General features: G+C 33.9%; 2 protein-coding genes across 3 annotated transcripts in view; both read right to left on the bottom strand.

Moving 5' to 3' along the window:
- The window catches only part of LOC126747382 (transient receptor potential cation channel subfamily A member 1), a 592,560-nt gene that overhangs the window by 490,547 nt on the left and 82,560 nt on the right, over positions 1–19,453 (bottom strand). The window lies entirely within an intron of this gene.
- Positions 9,677–14,748, bottom strand: LOC126747391 (uncharacterized). Its single transcript, XM_050455976.1, has 2 exons — positions 14,631–14,748; positions 9,677–14,143 (listed from the first exon to the last, which is right to left on the bottom strand). The coding sequence occupies exon 2, from the start codon at positions 12,364–12,366 to the stop codon at positions 11,263–11,265; it is 1,104 nt and encodes a 367-aa protein (XP_050311933.1). The 5' UTR covers positions 12,367–14,143; positions 14,631–14,748; the 3' UTR covers positions 9,677–11,262.

Raw genomic sequence — 19,453 nt, 5'->3', positions numbered from 1 at the left:
CTGATTCCGCCTACTACCCTTGAAGAAGGCTTAACAAATCTACGAAAAGTTTTTGTGACTTTAAGATCTCACGGATTTTCCATAAATATGAATAAATGTAGTTTCTTAAAAGAAGAAATTGAGTATTTAGGTAGATTAATTTGCAAAGGTGATGTGAAACCCAGCCCTTCAAAAACATTGGCTCTAAAGTCTCTGTCACCCCCGACAAATGTTAAAGAAGTGCGTCAGTTTTTAGGTCTTGCGGGATATTTCCGCAAGTTTGTCCCCGAATTTTCAGTTAAAACCAGACCAATATCACATTTACTAAAGAAAGATGAACCTTGGTGCTGGGGTGATAAACAATCTAGGGCTTTTGAATATGTCATTAATATTTTGTCAAATGAACCGGTTTTAGCCAGATTTGATCCCAATCTTCCTATAGAGCTGCATACGGATGCCAGTAGTCATGGTTTTGGAGCCATTATCTTACAAATCCATGATGGGATTAAGCGTGTTGTTGCATATTTCAGTAAAGCCACATCTGATGCCGAGTCACGTTACCACTCATACGAGTTGGAAACGTTGGCCGTGGTTTACGCACTGAAACAGTTTAGACATATTTTGTAGGTATTCCATTCAAATTGGTCACAGATTGCAACTCATTAAAAAGCTCTCAGTATAAGCGTGATTTAGTTCCGCGAGTAAGTCGTTGGTGGATTTACCTACAGGACTTCAATTTTATTATTGAGCATAGGGCGGGTAATCAGATGTCGTATGTGGATTATTTAAGTCGCAATCCGCCAAAATCAGTATGCATTAATCGGATTTCTGAGATTGTTGATGGTGCAAGCGAAGCAGAGTTTAGCCTAATGCCTGACGGTTGGTTGTTTGTACAACAAAGTATAGACAGCCAAACTCAGGAACTTAAAGAAAAAATAAACAATGGCGAACTTGATAAAAATCAGTTTTGTATGATTGGTAGTACTCTGTGCCATTTAAGTGAGATAAATTCGGAAAGAGTAACACAATACTTTGTGCCTAAAAATGCACGTTATGCATTATTAAAGGAATATCATGAGGGTCAAGCTCATGTTGGTTTAGATAAGACATTATTAAGTATAAACTCTCACTTTTGGTTCCCAAGAATGAGGGCATTCATTAAAAATTATATTGACGCGTGCTTAACCTGCCTCACCCGAAAACGCATCCCTAAACCATCCAGCTATGAAATTCAATCAATAAGCAAAGTTGACATTCCATTCAACACTCTTCACATTGATTGTTTTGGACCTTTACCTAAGACTGAAGACGATTTTGCTCATATTTTCGTAGCTGTGGACAGTTTTTCTAAATACTGCTTCTTGTACGCCTTGAAGAGTCTCAAAACGGATGAAATTGCTGATTGCATAATGGACATAATATATCTTGTAGGAACTCCAGCTCGAATAATAAAATATTTGTAAGTAAACGCCACAGATGTAAATAGCTCCGCACCAGATAAATACTCCAATATTAAATTTGCGGACCCTAAAAGGATGCTGGCCTGAGTGAGCTCTAGCATCCCAAGCCAAAATTATTAGTCTATGTTGCCAAATCGAGCATCCCGGTTCGTTGCGTGCCTTTACGTTACGGCGGATAATAAAGGATTTGGATCTTGGGTATTTAGTTAAATTTATACATTAAGTGTGTAAATTTAACATTTGGGGTATTGACCAAGAGGTTTTTTTACATTTAACGAAGTTTACATTGATACTTGATGAAAGAAACCGCAAAATAGATTATTGATATTATAGAGGGAACTATAGATACATACTTAATGTATATGTATGTCAATTGAATTTATATTTCAATTAAAAGCAGTACGATAATAAGTCCTATAGTTATAATAACAGGATAAATTTAAAACATCCTTAATTTAATTTTTGTTTCATAAAATGTATATCAATGTAGAAATTGTAAATGTTAATTATACAATAAGCATGATCAGGGAAATACCCAAAACCCGAAATTAGATATTGGGTTTTTCCCACGCTCACATGACCTGCTCTCGACGAATGAGAGCATTCTAAATACCCAAAAACCCAATTGGTCTACGCAACCTGAATGGTCTATTTTTTCCTTAGTGTGTTATTATAAAAAAATATTTTCGCAGTTGTGTCTTGTTCGGCTACACTTTAAAGTCTTAAATTAAAAATGGATAAAATAAGTGCTAAAAAACGTCCATGTGGAAATAAATGTGAATATTTTAATTGTGGTAATTCACGCAGAAATTCTACCGTTAGGATGTTTAGGTTTCCAGTGAAACTTAAGGACATTTGCAATCAATGGATATTAAATTCGGGTAAGTAAAAGTACAAGTTCGCTTCTTGTGCTATTAATATTTAAACAAATATCTTTTCTAATTCCTAAAAACAATTGTTTATTTCTATTCTAAAATATCAAAAAATATCCTTAAATAAAACTTTTGTAAAATATCTTTCAATGTGCGCGTGCCCTTTTTTAAAAAATCAAAAACTTTAAAGGAAAAATGTACCTATTTGTTGCTATATTTATGACCAATACTGCAATCAATTTGCAGTTTACCCTTTATATTTTGTAAAAAAGCAGAAGCCCAAATCAAGGCTAAAAATTTAGAATTATTTAGATTGTTTCTTAATTTCTATCACAACTAAACTCATTGTAAAAACGTATTTAAATAGTTTTCACTATTGTTTTATTTGCCCGTCTATGCTTTATTAACTATTTAGATTTTTTTAAATATTTTAGGAACCGCTAAGTTGGCTGGAGTTCCAGTTGAAAGCTTACGTGAAAAATACATTTGTAGAAACCATTTCAACAATGAGGACTTCCGGACAGAAAACCAAAAATATCTTAAATGTAATGCAGTTCCTCAAAACTATACTGCTTTCTTTAGCAGCCCTTTTGCTTCAGATAGCGAGAAAACTTTAAAGGTGCAGACTCCAAAAAGAAAATATACTGCAGGTGAAAACAATTCAGCTTTTAAGACTAGCCCACTTATCTCTTCTAGGAAACGCCTCAAATTTGAACATGAAAATACATCCGATAAATTTATTAAGAACTTAGTAGAACTACCGGATACTATTACGATACCAAGAAAATTAAAACTAAAAAAAAAGTAAAATTTTTAACAAATAAAAATAAAACTTAAAAAAAAAAAAAATATCTAGATTGCACAAAAAAATTCGAAAATATAAACTAGCTACCTTTGCACCTTTACCATTTTTGTCTTTTATGTCCCCGGTAGCAAAAATAACAAACGTTTTTCCCCCGTAGGGATAAAAACGATATATTTCATGTCTTGCCTAGGCTTGACCCTGTGAGATTACGCTCTATATTTCACCTATGATTTCATCGTATCTATCGCACCTAGAGATGTGTAGTTCACGAACGAACTAGTTCGAATGAACTACTCTCCGTAGTGAACGAGATGAACTAGTTCGCAACAACCTTAAAGGCTCGTTCACTGCGAACTAGATAGGCGATCGCGATCGCGATCGATGTGACAAGGATCTAGGAGCAGAACCAAGACCGACTGAACGTAAAATCAAATGACTCATTTTACATTTGAGCCTATCTTTCGTATTCGGTTCATTTCAGCTATTGGCTAGGTTTGTTTTGGTGGTTCCCCGATGTTTAAAGGTTATGTTTTCAATTTTGTCCAGTTTATAGATTCCAGTTTAATGTTTAATTATTATCAGTGACTAGTGAGAGTATATTTGACTTTTTTTTCTTTTGTTAAGTTCGTTCCGAAGTAAAACTGTATTTATTAATTCTAAAAGTAAAATAAATGTTTAAATTTAGTTACAAATATATAAATTAGTGCTACTGAATTAAATTGTTCGTTCATATTTTGAATTTGGAAACAAAGCAAGCAACAAATTGCAATTATAAATGCCTGTATATACCTCGTGCAGTTGTTCGTATTCGTGGATTTACCTCGTAAAAACAGCAAGGTCACGGGTACTAGATACTGTCTTGCACTGATAAGACGGTACTGAATCGTTAAAGCGGCCCGTACATGAGAATGGATGAAGTAGCGGTCAACAAATTATTACTTGAGCTACAGAACACTAGAGCAGAACTAAAAAAATCTATAAGGGACAGTGAATCTCGTATATTGGAGGAGTTAGAGACAAAAATAAAAAAACTTGAGGTGGAAAATACTTCTCTTAAAGAAGAAATTGAAAACTATGAAATAAAAAGCAAAAAGAAAAATATTATTGTTTTTGGCATTAATAAGGAAGTAGTTTACAATGTCTCTAAACTTTGTCAAGATCTGAATCAGGTACTAGGAACAGACATATCCAAACGAGATATAAGCGATGTATATTTGTTAGGAAAATCCGAAAATAGTCCTATCAAAATCGAGTTTGTAAGTTTTTTAAGAAAAAAGCATGTACTGGTTAATCTCAAAAAACTAAAAGGAACAAAAATTGGGATTTCGGAAGATCTGACCAAAAATCAACAGGAGGACTTGAGAAAATTAAGAAACTATTTAAAAATTATAAGGAATCAACAACCAGATGAAAGCAGTTACATAAGAAGATTTAAACTTTACATTAAATACGTAGGATATACTGCAAAACAACTGGATGAAGGCGAATATGTCGTTTTAGATCGACGTCCTAATAGTGCTCCAGCTACCCCAACAGTAAGTAGAGATTTGGATGAAGCATTTGAAGACACAGTACAACACAATAATAAAGACAAGGCGGAGGAAGATATACAGATCCACCAGCAGCAACAGGAGAATCGAGTCAGGAAAAATGAAGGAAACAAAATAATCACAAATCACAAAGAATCTACAAATAATTCTAGTAGCAACCAAGAAACACCGAAGAACATATCAAGTAAAAAGCCTTTAACTAAAACCAAAACTTCGTCGTTGCAATAGAAATGCAATAGACAATGCAAATAGAATTAAAACAAGGTCTAAAAACTAATCGGGTAAGCGCACAATAACGAAAAAAAAAAAAAAAAAAAAAAAAAAGTGTATAATTTTACTAGGTAATTTAGTAAATATTAAATATAGTTTTTAGTTTAAATTAATTACAAAAGGAAAATGGATCCATATATATTAAACTTTGAATCTAACGAGTATAAAACCATATTCTGCAGTGATTTAAACAGTATTAACTCCATAAAAATATTTCAACTAAATATATGTAGTGCTGTTAAAAATCTTGATAATTTATTGCTCTTATTGTCACAGATTGAGGTAAATTTTGATATCATAGTATTGACATAAACTTTTCAGATATTGAACACAGATATGATTTGCTTTAAAATCATGGCAATATTAATAAAAATGACGGTGTTCTTGTCTACATTAGTCAAAAGTTCAGTTATAAATATGTAATAAAAAAATTGTCAAATATAAATTTTATTGATATTGATCTAACTCAACAAAAAAATGAATCTTTTAAAATTACTGCTATATACAGACCACCGTCCACAGATACTGACGTTTTTAATGCAGACTTGCTTCATTATTTATCTGAGTTGCCTAGGTTGGATGTTCACGTTATTTGTGGGGATATTAATATTAATATCCTAAAGGAAAAACAAGATTTAAATCATGTTCAAGAATATCTTAACCTTCTTAATGCAAACTCCTATGTTTCGTACGTAAATAATGTTTGCACTTGGGAGAGAAATTTACAGAAATCCTGTCTAGACCACCACTTTGTTAAATCCGGAAATTCTGAAAATATTAAAGCTTATTTGTTAAATTACAAGATAGTGGATCATTATCCAACTATCATTGAAATAGGAGATCAGAACAATTTATGTAGAAATTGTCCAAATAAAATCATTAAAGAATACATTAATTATGGAAAATTGATACAAGACTCCTTTTTAATAGACTGGAATTATTTTTACTCTTGTAAGGACTTAGATGAAATGACGAACATTTTTATAAATAACATAACAAAAATCATGCAAAAAAATACAAAAAACGTTAAAATAAACAAAAAAAAAATTCCAAGGAAGGGTTGGATTAGTCCAAGCCTACTAAATGCTATTAATAGTAAAAATGCACTACATCAAGAATTAAAAAAATCTCCTAACAATTTAACTCTAAAACAAAATTACAACATGTGTAAAAGAAGTCTTGTAAAATCCATCGCCGCCTCAAAAAAACAATATTTTGAAAAATTACTAAGTAACCAACAAAACACCAAATGCCTCAGTCAATAAAATTTGTAACAAAAACCAAAAAAATCAGGAAATTGAAAAAATAAAATTATATCTGATAAAAAAAAATAGCCGACGTATTTAATAAACACTATTGCTCAGTAGGGGAAAACTATGCCAAAAAAATTAAAAAACCTAAAAATTTTATTGTTAACGAACCTGAAATAGCAAACAATATGTTTCTTAATTTTGTTACTGAACAAGAAATATTAAAGATTATAAAAAAATTAAAGACAAAAAAATCCCCCAGTTTTGATGGTATACGTACTGAAATCTTAAAATTAATAGACAGTCAAATCTCATACCCATTAGCATTTTTAATAAATAAATGTATAAAAAAGGGATATTTTCTAAAACCATTAAAAATAGGTATTATTTCTCCTTTGCTTAAATCTGGAAGTAGACTGGATATTATAAACTACAGACCAATTTCGCTGATAACAAACATAGCAAAAATTTTTGAAAAAGTGCTAAAAAGTAGAATCATGAAATTCTTAAAAAAATACAAATTGATATCCGAGAATCAGTATGGGTTCATGGAGGGTAGATCGACGGAAGATGCAATTGCTGGGCTCACATCACAAATATATAAAAATCTTGATGAAAGCAGCCCGACATTGTGTATCTTTGTTGATCTGGCCAAGGCGTTCGATACAGTTTCGCACTCCTTGTACACTACTGTTTGTTTTGTATATAAATGGCTTACTTAAACTGAACATTAATGGTAAAACTATATCATTTGCTGATGATACTGCTATTTTGTTTAAGGGAGAAACATGGGAGGAATTAAAAATTCAAGCAGAAAGGGATTTTTCGCTAGTTAAAAAATGGTTTGATTTTAACTTATTAACTATAAATCTTGAAAAAACCAAATGCATATTATTCTCTCCCAATGATAAAACAATAAACTGTCAAGGCATAATAGTGGATAATCAAGCAATACCTGCGACAAAGACTATAAAATATTTGCGAATTATTATAGATAACAACCTCCGATGGGACCATCACATCAAACATGTTGTTCAAAAGATTAGATGTGTCATGCCAAAATTAAACTATTTGAAAGACTTCCTGTCAACGAATCAATTAAAAACTCTATATTTTTCATTAGTGCAGTCACATTTGATCTATGGAATAATTGGTTGGGGAGGAGTGCTAAACTCACATGTTACAGGTTTAGAAATAACTCAAAAATGGGCACTTAAAATTGTATTTAACAAAAGTAGCTTTTTTCCATCGGATACATTATATGGCATAAGTGGTGTCATGGATATTAGACAGCTTTTCTGTTATAGAATGCTCTTAAGATCGTTTAAGAAACCTCAAGAAAGTTTAGTTTCTAACGAAACAAACTATAATTTAAGGTCTTCAAATAAAGTTATTATTCCAAAATGCAAAAAAATGTGCGGACAGAGAAGCTGGCTATACCTAACTCCAAGACTATATAATAAAATCCCTGATGATATTAAATGTTGTGAAATGAAGTTTTATTAGTTTTAAAAGAAAAGTGTCAGACTGGTTACTGAGGGTACTATCGCGAGAGGATTTAAACAGTTTTGTGAACCAAAAAGAAAACAAATATTAAATTATATACCCAAAGACTTATATTGAAGTGAAAAAGTGTAAGAAAGTGTCACACAAAAAGCAAAATGATTTTTGCTTTTTCGACAATACTTATGAACGTTTATTACGGTAAATTTATGGTAAAATATGTATTAATATCGAGATTAATATTGAATTAAAATTGTATTTTACATTTGTTTAATAAACATCCTATATAAGACCGTGGAGGTGTACAGTGAACTGAGAAGTTTATAATTGTATATAATAACTTTACATTATAAAACATCGAAAAATGTCTAAGAAACGAAGTGATGCATGGACGCATTTTGACGTTATGCCTGAAAATAGTAATAAGGCGAAGTGTTGCTACTGTAAGCAAATTTTATCAATATCGAGGGATCAAAATAATTCGTTTTTAAAACGATTCTAAAAAAAATTAACTATACTTTTTAATCCGGACTAATTTTAATTTCGTTAATTTAATATTGGATAATTATATTTGTAGATCATGACCACAGCATAAAGAAACTTACTTTCTTAGAGTATAAAATTTAACAATACTCAATACTCAGAGTAAAAAATTTAAGGTGAGTCAACTGCAATCTGATATTTTAACATACTTACGAAGTTCAAAGCCGATGCCTCTTTCTAAAAGCAAAGAACTGGATTTTCAGTTATTAAGGATGATTGTCAAAAGATACTACCCTTTAAGTATAGTGGAAGATCCAGAACTTATCAAATTAATGGAACTTGCTGTTCCTGGATACAAGGTACCTAGCCGAAAAACAATAAGCGAGAGTCTTATGTCAAAAAGTTATGAAAAAATTGAAGCACAACTTATTTCCGTCGAATATGTAAGTGTAACTACAGACTCCTGGACTTCAATAAATAATGATAATTTTACTGCACTGACAGCACATTATTTATAAGAAGAAAATGGCTTATTAACTCTTAAATCACATTTAGTTGATTGTTTCCAGTATAATGATACCACCAAAAACCTAAAAGAATTATTAAGATCAATATTTGAACTATTTCAAATAGATAATAAAATTGTCTGCGTTGTTAGTGACAATGCAGCAAATATTCTGGCGGCTGTAAGAAATGGTGGGTGGAAGTCCAAAGGTTGTTTTGCTCATTCAATTAACCTTCTAGTCCAAAATGGTTTGAAGGAAATTTCAGACCCTTTAAATAAAATTAAGGCGACAGTAACGTTTCTTAAACAAAGTTCTTCGGCGTTAGCAAAGCTAAAAGAAATTCAGAAGCAAATGGGGCTTCCTGAACTTAAATTAACGCAATACGTCGTAACCCGGTGGAATTCCACTCTAGATATGGTAGAAAGGGTGGTTACTATAAAAAATGCCCTGATTTCCACTTTAGCACCTGTAAACGCAGAATTAAATACAGTTTCCGCCACAGATTGGGCTATGTTAGAAAAGTTGACAGAGAAATATTGAAGAAATTTTTTTTCTTAAAATTTAAAAAGCCTTTTAAGTTGTTTAAATAAAAATTTCATTCAGTTGTTTAAATTTGTTTCAATTGACGAATTAAACGTCTAAAAGTCTGAAAACTATGTATTTTATCATGTTTTCCTCATTCGAATAATTTTTAGAAGGTTAAAATTGTACATTCTAGTTATTCTACTATAAAAGTAAACGTGAACTACTGTGAACTAGTGAACTAGTTCAATGAACTATTCTGGATTATGAACGAGACCGAGTGAACTAGTTCACGTAAATGAACTAAAAAACCCATCTCTAATCGCACCTTTAACGCTCCTAACCTCTGCGCCGTCCAGCGTCGCCGTGGCTTACCCCCACCACTCGACACTATCAGTGCCCGTGCTCGGTGAACCTCGGCGCGGCGACGTTTGACAGTACTTATAAGAGTCGTCAAGACCTTAAATATGGGGTCAAGCCTAGGCAAGACATGAAATATATCGTTTTTATCCCTACGGGGGGAAAACGTTTGTTATTTCATGGTCTGTGCCGTCGGCTTGACCCTGTGAGAGGTTTTTGGTTTCTGACGACGCAGAGGAGCGTACTGTGAATGCTGAAAGAAATAAAAATTTACTAATCCCAAGACGCATATGAGTGTAAAAAAAAAATAGACCTGCATCAACTCAAAGATACATTTAATACAAACACATATGAATATTTTGTTTACATAGCATCATGACGACAAACAAAATCATATATGTAAAATGTAAATAACAAATAAATGTCTAAACTCTAACAAAGCACACATAAAGTTCACGAAAGCTGATTCACACAGCGGTAAAACTGTTATTCACTAGAACATTTTCACGGTCTTTTGTGGGTACTTTCTGTACCTCCTTAAAGTAAAATTTAAACACATTTTGCCTATTACTCCAATTTCCGTTTCTTAAAATGGAATCCATTGGTACATTGCAGTCTCTTCTTGAAGATGCAACTGCCGATCTTATGGATCCTGGTGAAAACTTAATATTGCTTTCAAGAAGAGCCGACTTAATCCAACCAGCAATAAAAGCCCGAGAAGCAGGGCCAACTCGCCCGCGTGAAGTAATAAAAAGGTGGTTCAGATCTTTCACGGCTGCTCTTCTGTTAGCAGAGAGGTTTATGAGAATCTTTGTCCAATGTACAAGATCGAATGTCACTTCAGGAATGCTGGAAATTTTCCATCCTGACTGCCTAAAAGAACTTTTATCTGTTTTGGAACCAAATTGAGGCCAAAAAGTGACTGCTGTTTCTTCCAAAATCATGCTCTCCTGGTCGATGTTTAATAGAGTTAAATCGTGAATACGTCTACCAGAAGCTAACAGTAACAACAGGGCCAAATGGCGCGAGACTTGGAAGATGCTATCCTCCCGTATGTTTATTCTTTTCATCCAATCTAGTAGCAAAGAAACATCCCAAATGGATTTCTTTGAGGGGGGTGGTCTCGATAACTCAATTGCTTTTATCATTTGTTTCACTAAAGGGTTACTTGTAATTTTTTCCCTCAAGAGAGGATTCGCCAAAGTGGCAATTGCTGCCTTATGAACTTTAATTGTTTTCGGTGCAAGATTTTTCACTCGGAAAAGATAACACAGATGTCGGGCTACCATTGATGCCTCTGGCACATTCGGATTAATATTAAGAGTTTGACATCTTTTCAACCAAGCCTTCCAGGGAGCTGAATATGTTTTAAATGATGATCTTCTCCACGCTTTCTCTAGAAGTCCTCTATCCTCATCTGACCAATCTGACGTAATCTTGGAGCACCCCGTACCAGCCAGGCCTCCAAACGTAGACTCTTTGCATTCGGTAACTGTAGTCCCGTCGTTGCGTCGAACAAGTGATGTTGAAGGTTTCTCAATTGAAACGGTGGGTCTAACGCTCTCGCTTTCACATCGGCTCTCCAATAGACTTTCTCCCACTTGGGTATAATTAGAATGAATACTCCCCTGGCCGTGTTTAGGTGTGCTAATATTCTTGGTATTAGAGCCGGAGGTGGAAAGATCCAAGCTAGGCCGAAGTTCTAAGCCCTGCTGAAAGCGTCCGTGAACAGAGCCATGCTGTCCTTCACATCTCTGGAGACGTAATTCTGTACTACTCTCGACTTCCTCGTTGCGAACAGGTCCACTTCCGGAGTGCCCCATTTGACGAAAATTAATCTAGTAACTTTCTCTGATAGGTGCCAATCGGCTAGATGTTTCTGCCGAGAAAGGCTGTCGGCAATGTCGTTGTAGACCCCGGGAATGAATTGGGGTACTATATCGATCTGATGTTCTTGACACATTTCCAGCAAACAAGATACCATTTCTGTAAGTAGGGAAGCCCTTGTTCCGCCCTGGTTCCTTATGTAAGCAACAACCGTCTTGTTGTCGGACTGAACCAATACCCTTTTGTTTTTTAAAATGTGAAGTTCTAATTGAAATGTTCTCAGGACTGCATATAGTTCTTTTTTGTTTATATGCCAGAATCTTTGATTTATGTCCCAAATGCCGCTGATCAGCCGACCATTTATATGTGCACCCCAGCCGATATCGGAGGCATCTGCGGTGATATTCACAGTTTCTCGGAAAGTGAGAAGAGGACGGGTTTCCTGTAGATCTCTAGCCACCACATGCAGTCTTCCAAGGCTTTTGAAGGGATTGGAAAGCTCTTTCGTTTTTGACTTTCTGGCAGAATGTTTGCCGCTCTCTGAAGGGACCTTGAATGCAATCTTCCCAGGGGAATTGTGAAGGAGGCGAAATTTAGCTTTCCCAGTAATCTTTTTGCTGTGTCCCAATTCCAGATCTTGCCTGTCAGGATGAGATTTAAGTCTTTTCTTATTGAAAGTACCTTTCTCGGAGGTAGGAAAGATACATAGTTTGCGGTGTCCCACATAATTCCTAGATATTCTAGACTTTGAATAGGTTTTAACAGAGATTTCTCCTTGTTTACCATCCAACCCAAACTTTCCAGAAATTCTACTGCTTTCTGCGCGTCCTTCAAAAGCTCTAAGAAGTCTTGTTCTGCTATTAAGAAATCGTTCAGATAGACAATTACTCGCATATTCATTTCTCTTAAGATTGACGCTATCCAGTTTGAAACTCTGGCAAAGGTTATCGGAGCAGTTGAAAGGCCGAATGGGAGGCATGTAAACTGATAAACCCGGTTCAGGTGAACTACTGAGAGGAACCTCCGATGTCGACGGATTATTGGTATGTGAAAGTAAGCTTGGGAGATGTCTATCTTTACTAAGAAATCTCCCTTCTGAAGAAATTCTGGCACTTTGAGGTGGTTTAGAAGCCTGAATTTTTTTGGACACAAATAGCTGTTTAGACCGCGAAGGTTTATTATCGAACGAATAGATCCATCTGATTTCGGCACCGGGAACATTGTAGAAAGGAACCCCATACTTTCTGATGATATTTCCAGAATGCCTTGCATTAGAAGAGATGCAATTTCTTGATCCATCCCCTGAGTGTTGAATCTTCCCAACACCTTTTCTGAAAACGGAACTAGAGGAGGTCTTTTGAGAAAGGGGATTGAATACCCATTTATTATTTTTAAAACGGCTGGTGGCGCACCTGCCCTCTGCCAAGCTTCTGTGAAAGCTAAAAGTCTCCCTCCTCGAAAATCCTGCATATCAGGGATTATGTGACCTTTTTTAGTCTGATGTTTAGTTGATCTACCACGAGTAGGCTGGAATTTTCTCGAACTCGTTCCACTTCCCGATGGGCCTCTCCAATCCTCTGACGTTTTAGTGGAAGGCCTGGGTCTGTAGTTTTTCTTAATGCCATGTGACGTTTTCGAAACTTTGTGTGTAAGATTGGGTTGATACATTGGTCTTTTAAAGTGTCTTCTACTAGCGGGACGAAAAAATGAATTTTGAGCGGGTTGTTTCATAAGTTCGGATAGTTGTTTTTCACAGAAAAGATGGGTAATTGAAGGTGGAATAGCGCTGAGGAGAGAGGCTTGCACATCATCTTTAGGAAGAAAACAATTACGTCTTTGTTCAATTACCTCTGCTCTGCGCCCGCAAACATATTGCAAGATGTCATCCGAGATTGATTTGAAGGATGATGCAGCTCCAAATACTTGGGAGAGATCTTGTTTTAACGCAGGATGTTTAGCAGAGAGTTCCTTAACTGAATTAGATAACGCTTCTCGCTGTAATAGAAGACCATGGAGAATGGTGCCCAGCATTGAGTTCGACTTCGTCAAGGATTCTTGAGACTGTGTATTAGAATTGGAATGCTTAGAAAGTGCTGGATTTATTTTAAGTGCACTATAGACAGGAGCAGCCTGTAGCTTCTTTTGAACATCAGCGTATCGAATTTGCTTAAAAGACAACTCTCCTAATCTTTGACAGCTGATACCCTGATCAGCAATATGCGATTTAGGTGCAGGAACTGCTGGCTCTTGCTCACGTGTAACAGGGCAGAAATCAAATTCTTCATCCATCGGGCATTCAGGGGGAGCCCAAGGAACTTCAGAAGGTTCCGGAGACGACATATTAGTATTTATATCCTCAACATTAAAAGCAGGTTCATCACCAGAAGAGTATTCAGGCTCGGAAGTATCTGGGCGATCAAACTTTTTCATAAAGGATTCCAACATTCCTTTCAATTCTAAATGGCTCTCTTCTAAACGGTCCAGTCTGCTAGACCTTTTGGTGCCAGAAGATGTTTGGCTAGAGATTGAGAACTTCTCTGTAAGGTTACCGGCCAGCTCTTTAGAAGCCTCCTCCCTACTCAAGAGGACAGGTTTAAGCTCAGCTATTGAGGCCATCATTAAGTCAATGCTTGTAGAGGTACCCCTTATACGAATACAAATCTTTTGATTCTTGATAAGATAGTGTCATCAGCCGGAGAATCAGCCTTTCTATCCATTAAGGATTCCAGGGACACCAAACCCAAGAGTGGGCTTACCTAGAACAAAAGGCAAAGCTAAGTCTCATAATATAAGCAAGTGCTTAGATATTTTCAGCCAAAATTTAACTTTGGACCATTTTGTGTCTAAATCGGCTCGAATTTGTGAGACGTCGGCCTACAATACTAGACGGCGGCTCAAGTTTTTGACCCGTCGGCTCATATTTATGAGACGCCGGCTTATATTTTCGAGGCGTCGGCTCATGTATATAACCTGTCGGCTCAGATCTATGAGACGTCAGCTGACATTTCTGAGGCGACAGTTTAGGTCTATTTAGGCCGGTAAGACGGCGACTAAATGCAGACACAAAACCTGCGTTATAATTATAATCGTAGGATTGCACCGTACGGATTATTTAAATATACGTTAGTACAGAGCATAATATTACTCTGGAATATCTCATAGCTATGACTGAGTAACAGGTCATAGAACATACAAAAATATATTAACGCACTCAAGCATCTAAAGGAAATTTAAATTACTTACCATTGTGAAGCTCATTCACTAACACAAATTCACACAAACTCAGTCGATCTTAAGATCTCGAACGGCACTCGCCGTTGTTTTCAGGTGCAACCGATACGATTACTTTACTCTAGGTAAAACATCAGCGTACTGTCAAACGTCGCCGCGCCGAGGTTTACCGAGCACGGGGACTGATAGTGTCGAGTGGTGGGGGTAAGCCACGGCGACGCTGGACGGCGCAGAGGTTAGGAGCGTTAAAGGTGCGATAGAGACGATGAAATCATAGGTGAAATATAGAGCGTAATCTCACAGGGTCAAGCCGACGGCACAGACCATAAAATATTAGTTAATATGCAATTAAGGGGTAAAAGACCTGTAGTTTGGAGTCAAAAGGATCAGTGATAAAACGGATCAGTGATAAATGCCTTAGAGAAAGGGAAAAATATTTTTAGGTTTTTAATAAAAGAAAGTGATGTTTTTAATGAGAAAAAAGGTATTAGCAAAGTAGTTAGAAAAAGGCCACCTTGTTTTAATGGAATGATTCAATCTATTAGTGCAATTAAATCTTTATATGAGGATCAAAAGAAAGAAAATAATCAATTTTTACTGACTAATAGATTAAATCAAGATTTTTTAGAAAACTTTTTTTCTATGGCGCGACAGCGTGGTGGTTGGAATCTCAATCCCACAGCTAGATCTTTTCGGCTGTTTTTTAGAATTAAAAGTACAACAGACTTACTTATGAATTACGTCGAACATTTCAAATTGCGAGATAAATACAGATAAGCAGTTTATATTGCCCGATCCGGCTAAACAAACCATAACTACAATATCCACTAATAGGCTAGATGACAACAATGAAAATTCCGAAAAGAACGTCAAAATTAAAACTTCAAAACTAGAACAACCCCTTAATCCAAAAGACTCTTTGGAAGATTGTGCAAACGTGTACTATGCCGGATATAGAAAAGTTTTAGAAAATTTTAATTGCCCCGATTGTGTCACTTTACTGAAGTCAAATGAATGTCTAACCGAATCCTCTCAGATATTTTTATTAAATAAAAATTACGGTGGACACGAAATAACATATTTAGTTAGCCCAAGCAAAGATGTCACTTTGGTTGTCGAAAAATCTATGCGGATTTTTCGAAATGAATTTAATAAAATACAACACCATGAGTTTGTAGGTACTAAAATAAAGAACAAAATTATATCGAAAAATTTAAGATGGTTAGGACCTAATCAGCATAAATGCTACGCGCACAACATTTTTTTGTTAACAAAACTTGTTCATACTAACTTGTATACATTTTGTAAGTGGTCTCGGAAAAATGTGAAAAATGTTCAGCAAAAAATTAAAAATTTAAAACATAACTAAATTATATGCTTGATAACAATGACAACTCTATTTTCAAATTATTAAACAATACTAGTATGTATCTTCTAATTTACTATTAATTTATGGTTTTAGCGGTTCTATAATGAATATACCGTGACAGGTTAAAACTCTTATAGGTGACACCAAATTACATGCCTTTGCTGCGGAAATTTAATATAGGTAATAATTTTTCTATGGCAACAAAATATCTATTCTATATTATCTAGTTTTATACTTTATTTTAAATATATGTATTGTTATAAAAATATAAATACGTAAATTATTTTTATAGTTTTTGTATTGTTTGGATTGTTACTTTCTAGTTAAGATTCACCATGTTATGTTTATTATTTAGAATCAAATTATACCTAATAAGTCTTTGATTTCAAAAACTTTCTGCAAAATAGTACTATTTAAAGTTATAACTAAATTGGAACTGGTTAATATTTCTAGTGAAAGGTATAAACTCGCATTTTTTTATAGATATTGAGACATTATCTATATATAGATATTATTTAGCTTTTAAGTTATTTAAGCTCATAATATTCACTGTACCTACAATAAAGGCATTTTTGTCTGTTTTAATGACCAGAAAATTAAAATATATATATTACTTACCTATATACCCCTGTGTATTATTTAAATAAAAGAATCTAGACAGTTTTTACTTTTTTATATTTATTATACTATGGTGAGTAAATCTACATAAGCCCGATAATTATATTAAGTAGTTGTACCTAACTAAATCACTTTTTTCTATGGAAAAGCCGCGATAAAACTACTTTTTTTCCTAGAAATAGAAATTCTATTGGAAATTAAAAGGTGCACGTGTTAAAAGTTTAGCATATTATAAAATATTTTACTGCTTTTCTACTTGAACAATATAACTTGCATGTCCATTAAACTTATTCCCTTTAATTAGGAAATTGTGTTCATTTTTTGAGCATCTGAAACTACTTAAAAAAAACTTACTATATATCTAATTTCGAATTTAAAAGGATTCATACTGTATCTACATTTATCATATTCTATATTTTTAATCAGAACGCTTACACAATAGATTTTTTTAGAATTTGCATATTAGTACAAACGCTTTATATATATTAAAGATTTAGTTTTAAGTTTGACAACATAGCGACGTCTTTACAGCAAAAATAAGCAAAATATTAAGCGTTTCGACTGGTGCGCCGCCTGTCGCAAAAATTATTGAAGGGCCGAATTCCGCTATGCGAATATTTATCTGGTGCGGAGCTATTTACATCTGTGGAATCGGTTTCTCCCGACGAATCTGACCGTAGCTGATCGAGAGTTCTAGCCGTGACCACCGAACATAAACTAGAATAGAAGGATCACTCTAAGCGCCGCCCAAAATATTGCCTTTCTCACTCGCTTTCTGATGCTACTCTTTTTTGCTGCCCGGTGGCGACTGCGTTATACGGGGGCGTCTTCAATATTAGAACTATAATAGCGTTGTGCGGAAATATTGTACATTAAAAATGCCGGCGATATGTTGCGTAGATGGCTGCAGGAGTAAAAGGGGATATACATTTTTTTTTAAATAAAAATGGATTAGTTCACAGAAAAAAATACACGCTTTTCTTCGGTATTTCTTAAATATCTCGGAAAATTGAGATCCTACAAAAAAATCTAATAAACAAAAGTTGGTTTAAAAACAAAAGATTGGCTTTTGCTTGATTTATCTAGGTGCTATAGGCGCTAAGATACAACTGTGTGAACATAACCCCTCTTTTTAGATAACAAAATATAATGACGTAAAATAATAACGTGAAATAATTAAAAAAAAAAACGTTTTTTAGACAAATATCAAGCACATTTTTTCAAGTATGTACTATCAAAAACTTTAAAAATAAACTTGATTGTAAGTCATTAGCATAAAAATTAAAAAAGTTAGGAATAAAATAGAAATAATTGCAGTTTTAAAAAAAATTATCATAAAAAATTATGTATTTATTTGAAAAATTAAAGCGTAGCCTTCTACAATGGACTATATATAGGTACCAATAATATGTTCAAAAAGTGTCAGCGATTTAGAGTATATATTTTTTTTAAATCGTGATTTTAATCTAAAAAAATGCAAAATTTTTGGTAATATTCTGTTATTAGTGGTGGTTTTTAATAGTGAAAGCTATCCGATTTATTATTAGTTGCATTGCAATCATTTGAATGATATAAATTTTAGCCACCTATACCGTCTAACCATACTTAAAACTGCATTTTTTTCGTCATTAAGGGTGGTTTCTAAGGGTTTAAGTTTCAAAATATTGATGTGTACTATAATCCCCAATGTAAAACTATATTTATTTTGCATATTTATATGAATTCTAGGTTGTAAAACACCTATTTTCGTTTTATTTGAATTTTAGTGGTTTGTTCTTTCATCCTCTATTTAAAAAGCAAATAATTAGGCATTTAATAAGTTTTTTTTATTTAACTGCCTTTTTATATTTCACTGTTACCGAGTTCCATATGCTGAGTGTTGTTATCACATTATTATGTAAATTTTATTAAATATTTAAAAATGGGTATATTAACGAAGTTATTATTAATTAAGTGTATGTAATATTAGGTAGGTAGTTTCTTGGTCAGTTAAGAAAAGAGCATGAAAGGAACGTAAAGCTAAGATTTAATTGTGTACATTCTAATAAACTTAATTTTAAAGCTATCTACCAAGTGTTTTTCTTACAGTTATTTGTTCAAAAGAGATACTTAATAATATTCTTTCAATTTCATTTTAACAATAATACAAAGTGCCTTTAATTTCAAAAAATTCCATATTATTACACGCTGCCCGCCGCGATGTACGAAAATATTCCTTATTAAAAATGTTTCAAACACCCCCCGTATCGTACAGGATTGCCGTCGAAACTAAATAATGATTTACGACCGCGTAAAAAAAGTCGGCACTGTTTAGAAGTCCCTACTTCAAACGGCCGCAAGAGAGTGAACCTACTGTCTTGTTCTTTATACTGTGCCGTGACACTGGTTTCGTGGCGTCAAAATTGAAGCCGAGATTTGGTGGCGCATGCCGTACAGTGGAACGACTAAGTGGAGATACCGCGGGACCTAATATTTTACATTTTACAAGATAATATATTTTTTTTATTATTACATATTTTTAGGTATATGATAAATGTTTTAAATATTTTTTATTATTTATTTTATTGGAAAAATATACATAAACGGTGTTTCAAATTCGTCTACCCTCAAAATACGAAAATGGATAATTTACCCCAAAGTTGCACATTATTTACTTGTAAAAGAATATGCCATATAAAAAAATATATATATTATATATTATATATTTTTATGTGGTTTTGAAGATTATTGAAAAAAAAAAAACAAATTTTCAAAAACTTATTCTTGACACTTTTGTGGGTTATCTTGGTTGCTATGGGAAAGTTTTTGCATTGCTGTATTACTTTTTCGTAAAAATGGTAATGCCGAA

Source organism: Anthonomus grandis, chromosome 19 (assembly GCF_022605725.1).
Source record: "Anthonomus grandis grandis chromosome 19, icAntGran1.3, whole genome shotgun sequence".
Classification (NCBI taxonomy): domain Eukaryota; kingdom Metazoa; phylum Arthropoda; class Insecta; order Coleoptera; family Curculionidae; genus Anthonomus; species Anthonomus grandis.
Note: the sequence above shows the minus strand (reverse complement) of the source record. Positions and strands in the feature narration are given on the sequence as shown.

Bases quoted from the DNA above. Each gene is read 5' to 3' on its own strand.
- LOC126747391 (XM_050455976.1), bottom strand. From the start codon at position 12,366: ATGCCTCCCATTCGGCCTTTCAACTGCTCCGATAACCTTTGCCAGAGT.